This window comes from Sorex araneus, chromosome 4, assembly GCF_027595985.1.
Source record: "Sorex araneus isolate mSorAra2 chromosome 4, mSorAra2.pri, whole genome shotgun sequence".
Lineage (NCBI taxonomy): Eukaryota > Metazoa > Chordata > Mammalia > Eulipotyphla > Soricidae > Sorex > Sorex araneus.
The window spans coordinates 219,293,938-219,314,178 of record NC_073305.1 but is presented as its reverse complement, the minus strand read 5'-3'; the positions used below and the strand labels follow the sequence as shown (position 1 = coordinate 219,314,178).

General features: G+C 51.5%; 1 protein-coding gene across 34 annotated transcripts in view; it reads left to right on the top strand.

Annotated features, from left to right (window-relative positions):
• RBFOX1 (RNA binding fox-1 homolog 1) overlaps window positions 1-20,241 on the top strand; it is a 1,316,266-nt gene that overhangs the window by 1,278,853 nt on the left and 17,172 nt on the right. For all 34 annotated transcript variants that reach the window (XM_055136054.1, XM_055136041.1, XM_055136046.1 and 31 more), the window contains one exon: window positions 70-134. In XM_055136054.1, the coding sequence (XP_054992029.1) occupies window positions 70-134 (65 nt within the window). The remainder of the gene's footprint in view (window positions 1-69; window positions 135-20,241) is intronic.

The window sequence follows — 20,241 nt, the reverse complement described above, 5'->3', positions numbered from 1 at the left end:
CGCTCTTCCGCCCTGGCCCTCCCGGGGGCGTGCCCGTGGGCCTAAGTCCTGTTTCTCCTTGCATTGCAGGGTGGCTACGCTGCTTACCGCTACGCCCAGCCCACCCCTGCCACCGCCGCCGCCTACAGTGACAGGTAAGGACCTTCCTTCTTCTGCTTCGCTACCTGCCAAGGAACTTAGCTGGTGGATATTCTTGTCCAGTCTCGGGGCGAAAGCATGGCGGCCGGGGGGAGGAGGCAGCACTCACAAAGTCAGGGCCCAGGGGGTCACAGACAGAGGGGGGGAAGTGGCTCGGCCCGGTCCCCCCTCTCAACTCCTGCTGCTGAAGGCAAAGGAAAAGCCAACGCACACCCCAGATTTCCCGATCCCCTAGCTCCCCGTGGAGACACGGTTCTGCGTGCACGCGTGCATGCGTGTGCCCACGCAGACGGCCTGCGTGACCTCACAGCCGGCGTTGCAAGCCCTCGCTGTCTCCAGCGAAGGATCCTGCAGGCCTTCCTCGTGTCCCTTCCCTCTTTATCGTGGACAGCGTGTTTTGCACCCAGGAAAGCGTTTCCGTCCGTGGCAGCTTAGGTTTCCAGCGAGGGAGGGAGAGTCGCACCCTGCACCCCTCAGTCCATTCCTTCTGTTTTGACACTGCCTGGGGCTCCTTCCCACCAAACCCCACCCCCCTCTCCTGCCCCTCCCCCCTCCCCTCCATAAGCCAACTTTGATTTGCAATGTGCACCACATGTTCAAACTGGCTAGAGGAAGGGACAGAAACGGGTTCTTAGAAATGCACGAGTGAGATTTGGGTGCGGGGGGGGTGGGGTTGGGGGTGGGGACGTGGTTATCACCCATCACCCAGGCTGAGCAGATAACTCGGTTCCTGAAATGGCAAGCTGCAGCTATTTCTGTCTAGGTGCCTTGACAAAAAAAAAAAAAAAAAAAACCACCAAAAAAAAAAAAAGCGTGTTTCCATCTTGAATGCAAGTCGTTGGCTTGGTTTTTGGAGGGACCTAAATGTGGATGTTCAGACGCTCTGCATGCACAAATGTCACCGAGGAGCCTGTTTGGGGTAATGACTCCTTCCATTTAAAAATACGTCTCATGAATAAAACAGTACTGACAACACTTTGCATGTGTGGCTGAGGCATGCTCTGTCAGACAGGTAAGGAGACGTGGACTGGACCCGGGAATGAGCCAGGCCGGGCTGGCGGCTGGGGGCTCTCCTCCTGTCCCGCTGTGACGGGGGGAGGGGGCGTCCCGGGTTTTGCTATGTTGTGCTTTCTCTGCAATTCCATTCCATTTCTCACGGGGTGTGCGGTTCCCTCCTTTGAGCCGCCTGTCCCGCGGCCGCGTCCTGCAGACCAGGAAGCCCCCAAGGAGCTGCTCTATGCAACCCTCCGGGTACCAAAACCTGTAATCAATGGTGCATGCGGAGGGACAGGAGAACTGCTTTCTCGTGGTCCACAAGCCTCGTGATGGTGTGCTTAGAAACCGCCTGGATAGGCTTCCCAGCCTGTAGGGAGACCCCCCCCAACCCTGCCCGACCCCTCGCCCCAGAAAAGCCCAACAGTGGTGAAGACACAGTTCTCAAGATGTACATTACCCAGTTAGGCAGCCACCAGGGGCCGAGATGCAGAGCAGACTTTCTGGCTGATGCGCTCTTCAAGAGACTGACACTGGATTAGGAAGATGGTGAGGTCAATACGGCTAATAAAAATGATGACAATCTGAAAATACTTGAGATCATTCTACAAATGAAAAGGCGTTAATGCGATTAAGTTCTGCACGCGACGTGTTCGCCAAGTGTCCGTTGTGATGAGGTTCAGCTCCAACCCTTAATTATTTTTTATGAAAATATCTCTAGATGCTAAATTCTCCAACACCCACTTTGTCTATAATTATCATCGTAGTAACTTTGGCCTGCTCTATAATTATGAGAATCTTCAACGGATTTATTTCTTTGGATTTTTATCTTGCTTCTCAGTATAACTGTGCCTCTCCTCGAGTTGAAAAAAGGTTAATTGCAAAGATATCATTTAAATTGCTTTCTTCCATAATACTAGACATTTGGAGAAACTAAATAATGTATAATCCTATCCTTAGATAGAATTCCTTGAGAATCTAGCCATCTTTGTGTGTGTCCATCTAACAATTAAGTTAAAGTTTTGTTGCATTTGGGGGTCCCGCATAAGCAAATAGATGTACGAGATCTGTAATTTTGATAGTGTTACAATTCTTTATTGGCAATGTGTCCTCCTTGGAAAACTGCCCTAGTTCTTAGATTGGAAAAATCTCAATCTACAATCCCACTTGAGCGTAAGAGCTTCAGTTGAAGAAACCAACTAAGTATATTTGTGTCCATGTAATTGGCCTTTTGCTGTTCATTAAAGAAATGTGCACCTTAGGTTCTTGGTGGTTGCTGTGGAAATTGATTGCTAGACCTACTTAGCTTGATTATAAGCTAGACACTGACCATGTGAAATTGCCATGCATGGCTGTCAATGCGGCACTAGGGGAGTGACCAGAAAGCCATCTTTAAAGCATGATACCTCTGGTGTGATTGGTGATGTGTATTTATGAACAGGCGGTGCTTCCTTTGAGCTTTAGTACACAACGGAAGGGATGGAAGACCTCCTTAGGCTGCACACCGGGGTCAAATGTCAAATTTCCCCCCAAGAACTTGGACTCTAGGCTAAAGAGCTCTCCAACACCAGGGCAGCTGCAGAACCTATTTTGATCCGATCCCAGGAGCCACCATTCATTGGGAGATAGACAAGACAACAGAGGCCTTCCTAGCCCCCAAGAAATGCCTCCCAGCTAGGAAGGAAGAGCAGCGGCAGGTGAGAATGTCTGGGTCTAACTCAACTGGTGTCCAGTTTGATCAGAGGTGACACGCTACAGAGTTGCCCCGATGGATGAGATTTTTCCCCCCTCAGATATCTCAAAAGCGAAAGATATTTGATGGCCCCAGTGGGTAGAGTGATGCCTTTATTAGACCACACTAAATGAAAGATCCAGAGACCTTTGGAAAGCAGCAAACTCCGAGAGCCTCAGATCTGTCTGTGGGTGCTAGATGGGCACCTGGCCCCTCCCTGGACATCATCTTCTTGGTTAAATGACCACGTGCTGACCATCTCTGAGCACGCTGAGAGCTTCCAAGCACTGACCTCCAAAAGGAAGACCCTGTGGTGTAGGCTGAGATTCCCCCCACCCCCGGCCCTACTAGGTTATGTTTCAGTCTCATGGATGTCCCCCCCCTCCCCATGGGACTCAGCAAAACATCTTCCCTCAACCTTTAGGAACCGTTCGGTAAGCACGGGGCCCGTCACACACCCCGGTCTTTGTTTGTGATCTCACTCTGATTGATGGAACGTCCAACTGTCCGAGCTCTCCCCAGAGATTGTTTTCTGAGCTTGATCCGATCAAAGCATGGCAGCGGGGCCGATACCGCCTGGTCATTGCATGTCTCTCGGTGTTGCTGATGTGTCTCTGGTACCTTCTGCCTCCGACTGGTCCCTCATCACACTAGCTGGACGAATGGCTTGCTTGAATGAAGCCTGGGGCCGGGGCGGGGGTGGGGGCGGGGCAGGATTGGCTCTTGGTTTCTCTGTGTATCATTCCTTGGTCCTGGTTGCATCTTTGAGCTGCGAGACTGGGAGGCGTGTGTGTAAGGAGGGGCGTGGGGGGAAGGTGCAAGGTTTTGTCTGACGAACTACGCCACCCTTATTTCGGGGCGGGGGCAGGAATACATACGATGTGTACATAGCTTTGTTGGAAACGCGGTCTTGCCAGAGAGGCGGACATGTCTCATCCTTTCCTGCTAAACATCCTAACGATCAGGCATGAGGGCATCCCTCCGCGGTAGGCAGAGACCCTGCCCAGCCAGAGCGGAAAGGCACGTTCCGGGCCAGTCAGGGCCGGCCCCGGGGGACCCCAGGACACACGTCCTCTTTCACATAGATATGCACATCCCGTAGGACCCCCGATAGTGGAGCATCTGACTCACAGTGGTGGTCCTCACCGCATGGGCACCCCTAGACGCAGCAGCAAGACCGCCAGCCACAGGGAGACATCTGCTGGTGTGAGGCTCTGCCTCGGAAGCTTTCCGGTCCCTTTGGCCACGTATGTGCCATATGACACGTGACAGAAAGAGAGGAATGTTGCACAACTTGCTAAAAACCCAACAAAGTGCCTTATCTCAGGGACCTGGCTTCCTGTCTGACATAGGGGCATATGTATATAGGCAGACTTTTACACATATATGTGTGCTGCACGTGTGTGGATCCTCATAGACATAGGTGAATACACACAGCAGTGTCTGAGGCTCCCACAAGGACTCATGGAAGTTTCTAGAAAGTCTTCATTCAAGGAGTCTAGGATTCACAGCTTCCTGCAGCTCCATACATGCTAGAACATCTTTTAAATTGATAGTCATAGCCTATGATTCAAGATTCTATTTCTGAGGAAAAAAACCATTGAGTAGTTTTCCTTAAAACTTGATAAGTAGGCATGTATTGGGGGCTAGGGGAAAGTTGGTCTACTCTTATTTTGAATTATGTAATAGAGATAGACGGTAATGAGAGGGAGAAATATTTACGTAAACATGCTTATCTCTGTAGATGAGTTAGATGAATAAATGGATGACTAGAACGGTAGATGATACACAGATATATCCAATATATTCATAGGTGTATGGATAATGAGGTAGATGAACTGAAGGAAGGAGAGAAAGAAGAGGAGGGGAGAGGAAGAGTGAGAGGCAGAAGAAAGGAAGGAGGGAGGAAGGGATGGAGGGAAGAAGAAAAGGAGAGAAGGAAGATAGGAGGGTAGGAAGGGAGGAGGAAGGAAGGAGGAAGGAAGAGGAAAGAAAAGAAGAGAGGAAGAGAAGGAGGAAGCAGAGAGAGGACTTTCCCTGTCATCCCATAACATTGGACCGTAAACAGAACTGCAAGAAAGAGCGCTGAAGCCCCACCACCATAATTACATTTAAACTGGAAAAGTCAAAAGACTTGAGGTGACTTCCGTAGTGTAGAGACTCCTGATTGTTTTCAGACTTTTTGCTTCCTGGGCTTGGGTTCCAGGGCAGAGTGTCGGCCAGCCGCACCCCCGTGCGTGAAACAGAAACACTTCCTCGGGCCATTTCAGGCTTTCCTTGCTTTTGCTTTCCTTGCCTCCCTTTCTTCCTTAGAGAATGACGTCCTTCAGGGGTCCAGTTTCCCTCTTTGCTGCCACTGGGGAGGAGGAAGGGGAGCTGCCCTTGGGGGCGCAGGTGTGGTGAGGGGCGGTGGCCTACGCAGAGGGGGACTTGCACCGTTTTTGATGGGAGCGCCCCGCACCCAACAGTGCTCGGAGGCCCAGTGCTTGGGAATGGAACTCAGTGCTCCCAGCACCCGCCAAGCTCTGAGAAGGCCCAGCCCAGGACACACTCTGCAGGACCCCCGCTGCTCCTTCCCCCGTTGCCCTCCCTGAACCCAGTTTGCCAAGGGGGGCATTGGCTTGGGGTCAAAGGCAAGCGGGGCCTGGTCTCAGGGCCTGGTCTTCCTGCAGGTCTGTGCAGAGCCCCTTTGCCCCCCCCGCCCCCCCCCCCCCGTGCAGGCTGAGAGGCCCTGGCCGGCCAGAAGCCGCAGAACGCAGGGACAGAGTGGACACAGGCGTTTTGTGGCTTGCTCTCCCCCGCAGTCACCATCACTTTGGGTTAGGAGCCACACCCAGCAGTGCTCGGGGTCCCTCCGTGTGCAGGAGGTTGGGGGTTGCTTCCCCAAGCTCTGGGCAGTGCTCAGACGAGTCCACCACGGTCCACCTTCACTCCAGCCCTTCCCGCTGCCCCTGGGCGACTCGGGGAGGCTGCGGTAAGCTACCGGCCACGGTAGCTTTAGTTTAGGGGATGACGACGGCAGCAGCTGCAAGTGTCGCTGTTCCGTTTGAGTTTAGTCTCTCGGGAACTCAGTCTTTTTGTTCTACTGGGGGCGTGGGGAGTGTCCACACCTGCTGGTGCTCAGACCTCACTCCTGGGTCTGCCCTACTCAGGACGCCGGGATTGAGCCCAGGTGGTCTGCATGCAGACAAAGTGCCTTACCTGCTCTCCTGTTTTTTTCCGCCCCCCCCCATCAACTTTTTTTTTCCTCATTCACATTTTTTTTTAATTTTAATGAATCACCGTGAAATGCAGTTACAGACTTACAAACTTTCGTGATTACGTTTCAATCAGTGTCCGAGCACCCATCCCTCCACCGGTGCTTGTTCTCCACCACCAATGCTCCCAGTGTCCCTCCTGCCACCCCCGCCCCTTCCTGCCCCCCTCTCCCGTGGCAGGCACATCCCCCCTTACTCTCTCTCTCCTTTGGGGCCCAGCGTTACTCTTAATGCTCTTCGTTGCCAAAGCCACGCGAACAGCTCTATGCTAGAGGCTCTGTACTGTGTCAGCCGCACGTTTCAGTGGCTTCTAGTCGACTCCTGCTGGGCAAAGTATGAGGATGGCAGAGCCTGGGGGCTTCTAGGAGGGTCTCGGAGCACGAGGAGCTCTTGCAGAGGGTACAGTGTTTTCTCGTGCTCCCTTTGCCATCACACGGGGAGCTGTGAGCAGGAGGAAACATCTGGATCCCAGCTCTAACCTGTGTGACAGAACAGTCTTGCTGTTCTTGCTCTTTTCATTTTTTCAAGTGCTTTCGGCACCCGCCCCTCACCCCAGTGAGATGCGCTGAGTTCCACAGTGTCAGACAAAGATGCTTTGTCAGGACTGGAGACTTAGCTCAGGGTAGTGGCACGAGCCTTGTGTGCAGTTGACCCTAGTTCTACTCTCAGTGCTGCACAGCGCCTCCTGGACACCACTAGGGGTCACTCCTGAGCACGGGAATTGCCCCGAGCACCAGAGGTGGGCTTGAAACCCAGAGAAGGAAAAGAGAAGAAAAAAGAGGTGGTGTCGGTTGGTCATCAGATGTGGCAGAGACAGCCTCAAAGGCCTTGCTGGGATCTCTCTGTCCAGTTTGGTTTTTCCATTTTTATTAGAATATGCTCTTGAATGAAAACTATGTATGTGTTTGTTATAGCATATATGCTCTAAAAATGTGGGGCTGGAGCGATAGTGCAGTGGATAAGGCACTTGCCTTGCACAGGGGTTTGATCCCCAGCATCCCATATGCACCCCGCCCGCAAGCTCACCCGGAGGGATTCCTGAGTACAGAGCCAGAAGTATCCCCTTGGCATTGCGGGGTGTGACCCAAAAACAAAACAAAAAAAAAAAGAAAAGGAAAGAGGGAAGGAAGGAAGGGAGGGAGGGAGGGAGGGAGGAAGGAAAGAAGGAAGGAAGGAAGGAAGGAAGGAAGGAAGGAAGGAAGGAAGGAAGGAAGGAGGGAGGGAGGGAGGGGAGGGGAGGGGAGGGAGGGAGGAAGGAAGGAGGAAGGAAGAAAGGAAGGAAGGAAGGAAGGAAGGGAGGAAGGACGGAAGGAAGGACGGAAGGAAGGAAGGAAGGAAGGAAGGAAGGAAGGAAGGAAGGAAGGAAGGAAGGAAGGAAGGAAGGACGGAAGGAAGGAAGGACGGAAGGAAGGACGGAAGGAAGGAAGGAAGGAAGGAAGGAAGGAAGGAAGGAAGGAAGGGAGAGGGAGGGAGGGAGGGAAGGAAGGAAGGAAGGAAGGAAGGAAGGAAGGAAGGAAGGAAGGAAGGAAGGAAGGAAGGAAGGAAGGAAGGGAGAGGGAGGGAGGGAAGGAATGAAGGAAGGAAGGAAGGAAGGAAGGAAGGAAGGAAGGAAGAAGGAAGGAAGGAAGGAAGGGAGAGGGAGGGAGGGAAGGAAGGAAGGAAGGAAAGAAGGAAGGAAGGAAGATTGCTTCTTGTCTCTATACTTCTAGGTTTCCCTTAAGAAGAGAAAGGGAAGCTAATTACGCCAAGCGGCTTTGGGCTAAGTAGAAAGGGGTCTGCCAAGGGAGGGTCCCAGTACAAGGCTCATCTAGCCAATGGACGTACATTTCTCCTGGCAGGACAGAGGTTGGTGCTCGTGTGAAAGTGCTCAATCCAGGGCGAGGGAGAGTCCATCTGGAAGGAGCTCGCCTTGCCCGTGGCGAACCCGGGTCTCATCCCTGGCATCTCATTTGGTGCCCTGAGCCCTGCCAGGACTGATCCCTGAGCAGAGAGCCCAGAATAAGCCCTGAGCACAGCCAGGTGTGACCGCCACCCCCCCAAAAAAAAACCCCAATACCTGTTCATCTGAGGGCCCGAGAGATGGTACGTAAGCCAGATGCTTGCCTTTCCTGTGGCGATCCCAGCACCACACAAGGTCCTTTGAGCACCATCAAGAATGACTCCTTGAACATAGAACCAGAAATATCTCCGGAGCACCACTGCGTATGGCCCCAAACCTGCCACCCCGCCCCCTCAACAGAGAAAAGTACTGTTTAAGAGATTCTGAGTATCTCAGAACTTGTCATATTGATTGAAACTCCTGGACATGTCACACCGGGCGCAAGCAGGCAGGAAACACAAACACAACTTTGCTTCCCAACCTTGGCATCGATCCTGCTGCCCACAGGCTGCAGGGCTGCCCATAAGGCTGTCTCCCCAGTTCCAGAAGTGGGTTTCAGCCTCTCACCCTGTGTGGGAAGGCGGTTGGCAACGTCCAACTCGGCCGGAAGGCCCCCGGCACACCTGTCCTCAGCAGCGGGTCCACCGGACTCAGTGGTACCATGTGCACAAGCCATTTCTTTGCCGACTCCTCCTCGGCTGTGAGGGGTATTTGGTTCTACCATAGGGGTCCTTGGGGAGTCTCAGGCGTTGCCTGGAAGCAGCGGGACTAGAGGGTCCCTGGATGGCAGCCCATTCCTAACACCATCTCCTTATCAGTTCCCATGGAGTGGTCAGACAGGAGCTGTATGCTACAAGAGCAAAACTCACTCTCGAGGAAATCAACAATCCCTACATGATTTAAACTCCCCCCGACTCTAAGATTCTGGGTGTCAAATTAGATGTTGCTCTAATAAGTTCTGGAGTCTGCCAAAGAGTCTATTAGGAAGAATAGTGACCAAATCCATTCAATGGAGGATGGTATAAAGGAACCCTTGAAAAGATAATCACTGTCACTGTCATCCCGTTGTTCATCGATTTGCTCGAGCGGGCACCAGTAAAGTCTCCATTTTTATAATAAGTGGGGTTAAGTGTATTCAGATCAAATCCTTTTTTCATCTTCTAAGTTCTAGGAATAGTTTTTTTTTTTTTAAATCGAAAAACTTTTGGGGGAACTCCATAACCCTTTTAGTCCTCCAAAATTTTAATTTTGGAATGTCAAATTTTCTTAAAGAGGGCACTAGTATCTTTCCCGGTACTGTAGCTAGACACTGATTGCCTTCAAGAACGATTGAGAGGGGCTGGAGCGATAGTACACCAGGGAGGGCATTTGCCTTGCACAGAGTCGACCTGGGTTCGATTCCCAGCATCCCATATGGTCCCCTGAGCACTGCCAGGAGGGATTCCTAAGTGCAGAGCCAGGAGTAACTCCTGTGCATCACCGGGTGTGATGCACAGGAGTTCCTTTTCCCAAAAAGGAAAAAAAATGGTTGAGAAAGTTCTTAAATAATGGAGTGAAGGAGAGAAAGGTTCCCTCTTGATAGTAGAAGCAGGAAGATTTTCTTTTCTTTTTCTTTCTTTTTTTTTTTGAGAACTGTGTTCGTGGACACAAAACTCAGTGCTCACAAATGGTATGGCAGTAACTGACAGGTGTCTGTCTCAGTTTATTCCACTTTTTAAATTTAAAGATGTGCACACGCACAAAAGGAAAATGTGTGCAAGTGTTGTTTTTTTTTTCCTTCAGGAACTAATTGCCTTTGGTTCATAATCTATAATGGCTTCTTAACAGCGATGATGCCTTCTTGGATGGATGTGTAATTGAAGCAGTAAAAAAAAAGAAAAGGGAAAAGCACGAAGCCTTTAATAGTCAACAGTCTGGACCAACAGGAGTTAGGGAGAGATTAAGGGGACGTGCAGCCTCAGTGGACCGTAGCTGTCACGGCCGTGTGGGTAGATGCTTTTGCCAGTGATGAGACAAGATGTAACAACTCGTCTGGCCATGTCAGGGCATAATTACATACTTCCCAGGTTGCAGGCCATTGGCTTGATCGGCCACCAAGAAAGCAAATAAAGTCTATCTTGTAAGTAGGCCCCTCCGGATCCTTCGGCTGTGAAGGGTTGAGATGCTGGATATTTTCCAGAGGTGAATCAGAAACCCCTGATGAGAACTCACACATTCCCGGGGCCCCTAGTGGGCACCCCAAGACAGATCCAGGTCTCCCCGCACGGAAGGCAGGGTTGTGGCAGAGAAGAAGGGGTTCTTAGCCTAGGCCCAGCCTCTGCCTGGTCTCCGCATGGTGAGAATAGCCCTGGGGTGGGAACGAATGTCTCCTCACCCTTGCACCCCTGGGAGGACCACAAAGATGGATTGTTCCGGAAGCAGATTTCGCACAAAGCCATGACACATTTTTTTCGTTAATCAACACACGAGACAGGAAAGTGGGGGCCCTGGCGGTAGGTAGGTGCAGGATGGACTCTTCTCCAAGGAGGCAGTAAGGGGGGATCTGTCCTTGCTTCCCAATTCTTGGTACGCTCTGCTGGGTGGGTCTCCAGATAGAGTCGACACCCCATCAAGCCCCTTCCCTTGATTCATCCTTTGGATGAAGGTGCTTTGATGCCTCTCTCCTAGACAGTGTTCCCTCCCCTGGGCTCGTGATCCGAAGCACCTTGGCTTCCCAGAGCATCGTTTCTTAGCTCCCCTTCCGTGACCTCCCGTTTCCCTTCTCCCTCCCACACGCAAATGAAATCCAGACCAACTAGCCACAGAAAGAAAGCGAGGACCTAGCTTGGTTGGGAAACTTTGGAGGTGAGTGGATAATTAATTCTGGGCGTTTCCAGAACCTTGCCTTGGAGTTTGGAGCCCAGGTGACCCAGTCAGCCTACCCGGAAGCTCGTGAGAAATGGAGAGGGTCAGCCCCCACCCACCCCTGACTGAAATCAGAGCTCACACTTGGAGGACCTCTGGGAATCTAGTGTGAAGCTGGAGAAACCCCAGCCCAGGGGGGCAAGTTTCTACCCTACCCACCCCTACCAATTCTGCGCTTCAGTCATCCGTAAAGAAGAGCTCCCTGGGTTCCCCATCACACCTTCACGGGATGTGAGAGAATCTGTGTCAACTATTGTATTGTCACCATCTTCTCTCTCCTCACCCTTTCTCAGGGGTTGAGTAAGAGATGACAATAGCTGGGCCTGCCTCCCAGTTTCTCCCCCTCCCTCCCTCCCATCAGGCCGAGGACCACAGTAATCCTTTCCTACAGGAAGGGAGTCTGTGTTCCTGCGTTGCATGGAGAATTCACCTTCACAGCACACATCCCCTGGACAGGTCCTGTGTGTTTGGCTCACCACTTCATGGACCCCCTATTTTCTCATCTGCTAGATGGGAAAGAGATGAAGACCCAAGGGGTAACGTAAGAAGTGATGAAAATGCCCAAGGCTGAGTTACCAATAACTCAGTCCTTGATTGACGGGTATTTTTAGTGCAGACTGGGAAGCCCCGAGTCTGAGGTAGGCAGGAGTAAGCAAATTCGGTCCTCTTGATTGTGGGAGTCTGGAGGTTATCGCCCTCTTCACCACCTTGCTGGGGAGCTGTTCCTGGCTCACGGCTAGCCCAGGTTCCCAAGTGAGCTTGCTCGGGACGTGAAGTGGGGTCATGTAGGTTTGCTGTACCTGTGTGCTGAAGGCATGTGATTGCAAGACTTTGCCATCCATCTCTAGATGAGGTCAGTATTTAGATTCAGCCCCAAGTCTGAAACTCGGCCCAGTTGCATCATGCATGAGCCCCAGTAGGGCCCAGCTCATGGACCAATTTGATTTCGACTGCTTCAGCAGCAAAGTGGGGTCAGCTTGAGGAGCCCCTGACACTTTAGTGTGGGGTGGGAATGAGCCCCAAGCAAACAGAAAGCCCTGGCCAATCCGCATGAACAACTCTCCAAAGAGTATTATTATTATTATTAGCACCACTAAAGTGTGGAGGTATGTTGTTTTGTTCTTGAGCCAAAGAATAAGCGATTTTCTGTGAAGTCAGGTTTTCTGATCTAGAATGATTTTCTGATTGATTTTGTTTCCACCTTACACACACATGCAAACAAGTCATCCTGAAATTTGCCAGGCTTTCTGATCTAGAATAAATTTCTGATTTATTTTGTTTCCACCTTACACATAGATGCAGACAGGTCATCCTGAAATTTGCCAGGCTTTCTGATCTAGAATAATTTTCTGATTTATTTTGTTTCCGCCTTACATATACATGCAGACAGGTCATCCTGAAATTTGCCAGGCTTTCTGATCTAGAATAATTTTCTGATTTATTTTGTTTCCGCCTTACATATACATGCAGACATGTCATCCTGAAATTTGCCAGGCTTTCTGATCTAGAATAATTTTCTGATTTATTTTGTTTTCACCTTACATATACATGCAAACAAGTCATCCCGAAACTTGCCAAGAGAGCAGAATCTAAATCTTTTTTGTATACACACGCACACACATACACACACACACAAAACCATGAGTGATGACAGATGAGTTAATTAGCTTGACTGTGGTCATCCAGTTACCAAACCTTGAGTCAAAGAATATACATAATAGAAAAATTGTACCTTTATATCCCTTTTAAAAACCATGAGTATACACCTAATGGCATGTAATTTTTATTTGTCAGTAGGACCAAATAGACTGGGTGTAAAGAAAACCCTCAGAGGAAGTGGGGAGTAGAGGTGGGTCGTCCCCTACCCATGGGCCAGCTGCAGGGGCCACTCACAGGGGCCACACCCCCCCCAACGTCTCGGGAAAGATGGCAGCCAGGAGCCACCTCTGATGGCTCTGCTTAGAGTCTTTTAAAAAAATTAGACCAGATGTGCCAGAACTGACCTTTTTCAGTTGTAATGTGTGAGAAATCCAAAATGGGTCAACAGAACCCTGAGGGTGACAAAGTTTCTAGACCTTTCCACCAGCATGCTTATTTTGTATATCATAGCTAAAAGGTGGGCCTGGGATTTTTCTGTGCTGTCTCTCCGCCCTCCAAGGCCCCCTGCCCCCCACTCCTGTGGCCAGCCCACCCGACCTCCCTGCCCCTCTCATTACCTGTGCCTTTGACTCTCCCCTCCATGGGCCTAGCAAAATCCAGGTGGCCTGAGGGGGAGGAGGCAGCCCTTCTTTACTCTCTATTCTTATGATCATTCTTGCATTTGACCTGGCAGAGTTTCCTTTGAATGATGAGATTTTTGTTTGTTAATATGTTGCTGCAGTTAATTTATTAGAGGCAATAGAAAAGAATCAAAGGTAATTACATGACAAAGACAGCTCAATTTTACATCCCTGTCTGTGTCTAACAGACTCACGGGCACAGTCTGTGCTTTCCTTCCCTCCCTCCCTCCCTCCCTCCCTCCCTCCCTCCCTCCCTCCCTCCCTCCCTCCCTCCCTCCCTCCCTCCCTCCCTCCCTTCCTTCCTTCCTTCCTTCCTTCCTTCCTTCCTTCCTTCCTTCCTTCCTTCCTTCCTTCCCTGGCCCTGTCCTGCCTTTCCACCTCCCTCCTTGCTCCTCCTCCCTCCCTTTCTTTCTTTGTCATGCAAAAGTTTGTTTCCTTGGAGCTTGCCCAGCCCTTGAAAGTCATTAAGCAGCAGTGGCACAAATGACCCTGACCTGAGAGTTGTGTCCATCATCCATTCTGGGTCATTATTTGCTCCTGCCGTTCGCAGAACATTCTGTAGGTCCCGGAATAAATGAGGTCAGCTGGTAAGTTTCAAATGACTGTAACTTTGAAAGGCTCATTCCAGGGTCTCCCATCACCTAGGCCTGTCCTCTGGGAGGGCAGGGCAGGGCCCGGCCCCGTCCTGAGTCCACACACCACAGACCAGGGGGCAAAGCCTGCATCGGCCTGCCCAGCTCACGCCCAGTATCCACCGTGCATGTGTGCAGTTCCCGAGCTCTGCATATACACCAGGGGGCTGTGTTCACTCACTCCCAAGCGAGGAGGCTGAAAGGGAGACAGGGGGAGTGATTTTTATTTTCTGGGGTATCAGCTTACCCCCACACGGCAGAGCCTGGCAAGCTCCCCGGGGCGTATGTGATATGCCAAAAACAGTCACAACAAGTCTTGCAGTGGAGACGTTACTGGTGCCCGCTCGAGCAAATCGATGAGCAGCTGGATGACAGTGATCCAGTGATCAGCTTATCTGACACAGGGGAACAGTGAACTCAGAAACTGGGGTGGTGCTTAAATGTTGTCGAAAGAAAAAAATGGAAGCAAATATCCCCAGCACCCCCAGATGGACTGTGAAGATCTTGATCGGGCAGTTAAAACCCAGAGGACTAAGGGGGGGGGGTGGAGGGAGTCAAGGTGCCCGCCCTGCAACGCCACAGCTGTCCTTTCTCGTGGAGACCTGGGAGCGTGTGGAGGTAGTGGTGCACCCCTGTTCCACGCTCGTCCCCTTCAGAGTGGGGGCCGCCTCTCAGAGGGTTCCTTAGCAACCCATCTCGGTTGCTTGCTGGTTTAGATCCCACCTCCCTCGACAATCTAGCTGGCAATTCACCGCTAAAATAGAAATAAAAATGCAACTGCAATGTCCACTTAAGATGAGCATTCCTCCGCCCGGCCTGATTGAGTCTGGGACCTGCAGGCCTCAGGCTCAGGCTTCCCCTGCAGGGGGCTGGTTCCCCCCTCCGCCCCCCTTTTTTTGCTTTTGGGCCACACCCAGCAATGCTCAGGAATTACTCCCAGCTCTACACTCAGGAATTACTCCCCGGCAGTGCTCCAGGGACCCTATGGGATGTTAGGGCTCGAACCCAGGAGGGTCACATGCAAGACACATGCCCTCCCCGCTGTGCTGTGGCTCCGGGCCCCCCAACCCCTGGCCATCAGAATCTTAAGTGCTGCCCCCAAGTCCTGCCCGCTCTGTCGAATGATTCAGAGCCCCCCATGTGGTGCCTCTGACTCTTTTCCGGGTGAGTGACAAGAGCGCCTGAGGGGTGAGCACTTCCACTCGGAACGCCACTCGTTTAGAGAGAGCCTTCCGGAGGCAGAGTGATAAACGCGACTAATTAGAAGCCATGCATTGATCAGACACGGGGGCCCTGATCCACTATCAAGGTCAGCGCTGGTGAAGATACCAATCGTTGGACACGCTGCGCTCGATACTGGCGCAGTCTGACGGCACGCCCGGAGGGCGTGTCTGTTTCCCCCAGAAATAGGGTGGGGAGGGGGATCTCCTTGCAGACCAAGCCTCGCCCCAACAGACGCGGAGCCTCAGTGTACCTCTGAGTCTCCTGAGTGGCTTTGGAATATCCTGGAGTGACACCCACTCAGAGATTCAGACTTCGGTGACTGGGGACAAGGGCGCTTTTCACTCTAATTAAAAATAACCTTCCATCCTTGTCACGGGCAGGCTACATTCAGAATCCCTGTGCCGAGGGGGCCAGTGCCCAGTGCTTCAGAATAACGTTGCCCTTGTCCCAGCTGCCCTTTTGGGCTTCTTGGCTCACCATGTGCCTTACCAGGAAAGCAGCAGGGAATCCTCAGGAGGGACTGCTCTGCCCAGGAGGGTGTGCCTGTGCGTGTGCGTTAGACCCCACATCCACGGCATAGGTACAGGAAGCAGTTTGCTTACTCAGCGAGTGATGGGTAGCCTGAGTTTTGTATTCCAGTAGTGCCAGCTCAGACTAAGGGCATGATGCCACCCAGATCTTGCAGAGCAAAAGTTAAAAACCAGGGGTAGAGAGATAGTACAGTGGGTGAGGCAAGTGACCCACTTAGCTTTGATCACTACATCTCATCGAGTTCCCCAAGTCCAGCAGGAGTGACCCCTGAGCTCAGAGCTAGGAGTCAGCCCTGAAGACCACCGGGTGTGGCCCCAAAGCAAAACCAAACGAAGCGAAAGTTCAAGCCCATATGACTGTGCCTGTCACGAGTTTTTATCCTGCGTCCCTCCCCCCTTACCTCCTCTGGCCATCCTGGCTGACTATGAATTTGGCTCTTAGAATCCAGACCTGGGTGTTTTTCCTTTTTTTTAGAAGAAATAAAATTGCCAAGAGATACTTTTTCTTTCTTAATAAATAGCTCAGAGAGATAGCTCAGAGGGTAGGTCACGTGGTTTGCTTGCCGCTGACCCAGGTTCGATCCCCATAGGGTCTCTGAGCCCTAGGAGTATCTCTGAGCACAGAGTCAGAAATCAGCCCTGAGCACCACCAGGTGTGACCCAGAAAGACAAAAAGAAACATGGAACGTAAGGATGTGATTCACCCCCCGCCCCCCGTAACACAGCAGAGCCGAGTGTAGGAGTGTCGACCCAGACTGCTCGCACGTGGCCCTGGGTCCGTCAGCAGAGACCTAATAAATGCCAGCGGCAGAGGCGAAGGAATGGGCGGAAGCCCTGCTGTTTGTCAGCCTCTCCTTAAAGCAGATCCTCATTCTCTCCGGTTTCTAGGGCATCCTCGTCCAAGGGGAGCCCTAATCAGCAGTTAGTCTTCAGGAAGCTGAAGACACAGAATTAAGTCTTAGAGAAGCTGAAGACTCCAGACTAGGTTGGGGAGTTCTTCCAGAGACCTCACCCCCCCCCCCTGCTTCGTGCATCCTACTGGGTAGGACCAAAGCTGAAGGCACGTTGGGTCCTGAGCCAGCCTCCTGGCGTTGGGTTTGACTCTCTCCCTCGTCTCTCTCCCCGGTTCAGCTTGGTGGTGTTCCCCCTTTTTCGCTTCGGGTTGCTCATCTCCAAAGGGCTGTAGGGATAGTAAGTGAATGAGCACAAGGAGACAGCACTTGGCAACCCCATGATGGATTACAGCATTAAAACAAATATGAGGGGCTTTGTCATTGTGGGGCTTAGTTATTCACGTTGGGGCCATGTTGTTCCCAGGTATTAAGCATTTCCCTCCTCTCAGCCAGCCTCCCCATGCTAAACATTCTTCCTTAAAAGGGTGGGCTTCGAGATGAATGTGACAATTAGCTTGTGGATTTCCCCCTGGCCAGAATAATCTAGAACCATGGTTCCCTCCTCCCAAGAGGGCCTGCCCCTTAGAACCACAGGCACCCTGCTGGGTAGAACCAAAGTGAAGGCGCGTTGGGTCCTGAGTTGCATAGAGTTGATTGACACTCAGACCCAGTTCTCGTTCCATGTACCAACGATCAGGTCTCTCTCCTGCACCATCTGGTTGGAACGTAGGGAGACTAAAAAAAAAAAAAATCATTCTTGAGTTCCAAGAAGTCTGGGTTATTTTTGAGATAAGGGTAGAGAACAGAAGTTCTTCCAGGAGGGTGAAGAGAATGAGAAGCCACTGACAGAGGAGGTTGGAAAAGCAACATTAGGCCTACCCGCGGGCAAGAGTGAAGCTGATGGAGCAGGTGCAAGGTGCCCGGGGTCAGCGGGCAGAGCTTGGTGATCCTGGACCTCAGTGTTACGGTTGAGCACAAGATCCTGTGAATCCACCTTCTTCCCCGTCTGTGCCAAACCCGTAGACGCTCAGCGCGAGACAGACAATAGAATAGAAATCCCTCCAGCATTTCTCAACTCCTTCTTTCCTGCCGAGACGCTGGAAGCCTGAGGTCGCAGGAGTTGAGCCCTTGGCCTCCCCCTCTGGAACAGTCATGGTGAGAAGCAGTCAGTGGGATAAGCCGTGACTCTGGCTTTGCATCACCGGGAATCTATAGGAACCCTTTCCAAAGACTGTCCTGGGTTGGTCTTGGAGGTCAGCTGGTCACGAGGAGTGTTAGAAACACACCAGGTATTTGCTGTGTGCACCCTGGGTTGCCAAGTACTCAACCAGACTCATGTATCGTCTACAACCTGTGAACAAGCCAGTTAGCTGGAAATCAAGTGCAGTTACCTTGGAGTTTTACACTCTTAGCTGGGTGTGAGGGCGAAGAGCAGGCAAGGGTTGGCTAAGGGGAAAAGGCCCTACTGCCCATTTATTTCCCAGCTTGGGAGATGACCCCACAAGCCAGGACAGTTGTCATCAACCTTTTTTTTTCATTACCCCTAAGGACCTGCATTGGTCCCCGGGGCTGGCAGCCGTAGAACTCTGGTGTAGAGCACACTGCAGTTCTCTGGTGGGTTTGATTTTTCTGGAACTTGTAGGAGATAGCACACCACCTCGCCACTTCACTGCTCCCTCTGACCCTTTGGGTTGTGTGGGTCAGATCTCACAGTGATTTCACAACAAGGGCCCTACCACTTAGGGACCATCTACAATACTCCAGTGAGGCCCAGAACCGTGGGTAATAATGATGTAACATGGTCCAGGAGATAATACCACAGCACCTGCTCCCTGCCGGTGGGCGGGTTCCCCTCACTCAGCTACTGTGTGGTAGGCACGTCCTGTTGGCTGGTGGCAGGTAATCTTCAGCTGATCAAAGGTAGTTTCGGGGTGGGGTGGAGTGGGGTGTGATCACACAGGTTTAGTCTAGAATGAATACAGAGACTTGTCTGAGATGTGGGGCTCGTTTTCCTGGATACAGAGGGCTTGCTGGTGTGGATGCAGAAGTACTCAAGGCCGAGAGATAGTATCGCAGGCGGGGTGCTCGTTCCGTGCATCTGGCTGACCTGGGTTCCATCCCCGCACCCCAGGTGGACTGTCCAGCCCTACCAGGAGTGATCCCTGAGCACAGTCAGGTGTCAGCCCTGAACACCACTGAGTGTGGCCCAATCTCCCTTCCTCCCCCCCAAAAAAAATCAAATAAGAATATGCAGAGGTGGTCAAGCTAAATGGCTACTGTTTTTTAGACGATTTTCCCCCCTCATAATTCTTTTGCACTTTGCCACAGAACACATAGCATGTTCTCCAGCCTGCCGTGCTAGGTGAAAGCTCTGTGCTTTGCTCTAGATGTGTTTGGGGGAGTCAGAGTAGCCTGATCTCCCTAAAAGATGGGTACTCAGAGGCAAAGGAGCCCCTCTGAGCAGAATCCCCTCCACTGACAACTCAAGATATGGGGCTGGAGAGAGAGCACTGTGCGCAGGGCGCTTGCCTTGCACGTGGCTGACCCGGGTTGGATCCCTGGCGTCCCGCTGGGTCACTTGAGCGCCACCAAGAGGAACTCCTGAGTATAGCTGGGAGTGGCCCAAAAACTAAGAAAAAAAATGTTTTTTCAACATATCTAACTTAATAATGAAGGCAGGCTATGGAGGAAGGCAGCATTTTTTTTTTTATCTTAGTGATGCTAGCAGTTCCCAAAGAAAGTTCCACAAAGGGTGGCCATTTGCTTTTTAACATTCCGGGAACAGTTGAAGGGGCTCAGCTCTCGGTAGCCATGTTTGGAAGTTGCTCTGTGACATATCCCCCTTCACTTTGTCCCCACGCTCCTTCAGTCTGAATTGCCACCCCCCCCCGGCACTTTTCCTTATTCCCAGCAGGCTGGAGGGTTCCTTCGGAAAAGGAAGGGATGGGATAGGAATTGAAGACACTCCCTGAGGAGACACCCCCAAATAAGGGAATGCCCACTCCAAAGAGATTGACTCTGGGCAAGGCAGCTGCCCTTCCTTGGTCACTCAGAGTTTTCCTTGTGAGTGTAGGATGTCCTTCCTTCCCAGCGCTTGTTTGAACCACTAGGAAAGGTCATACCAGTCATTGGAAGTGTCTGTGTCTTAGGATCCATGAGTAAGTCCAGACCTCGTCACTTCCAGGAATGTTCATTGCCCTGCTCCTCCAATCCTGCAGATCTGAAGTCAGGTTTTGAGGACTCGGGTCATCTTGTTCATGGCACGGAGACCGCCCCTACCCAGAGCCCTTCACTTGCTGGAGGAGATCCGGTGGGGTAAAGGAGATTAGCCTTGACTTCTGTTTTCAGGGAGAGAAACAGAAGACTCAGGATATGAGTCATTGTGTTTGGCTTGTCACTGGTGTAGGAAGAACTTGCACTTTTCAACTCTGGGTTAAATTAGCGTGAATTTCCAGAGGGTAGCTAGCTCCAGTTGCCTTCCAGGGAGTACCTCGGTACAACTTTGAGAGGTTGCAAGAAGTGCTAAGTCACTGGCTGTATCTTGAAGCGTGAAATCATTCGGACACGCAAACTGAGACCAAAAATGCGCTTTTGTCTTAGTTCTCCACAACTCACAGTATAGAGAGGCAGCATCTGTGTTCAAGACCCTAGGAGCCCCCTGACCCCAACGTTTCTCAGGTGGGGAGAAATAAGCTGCAACTCCAGATAACAACACATTGTCTTTTAACGGGTAGAAACGGACATGGAGAACACGCTCCCGCTGGAAACATCTTGAGGGAG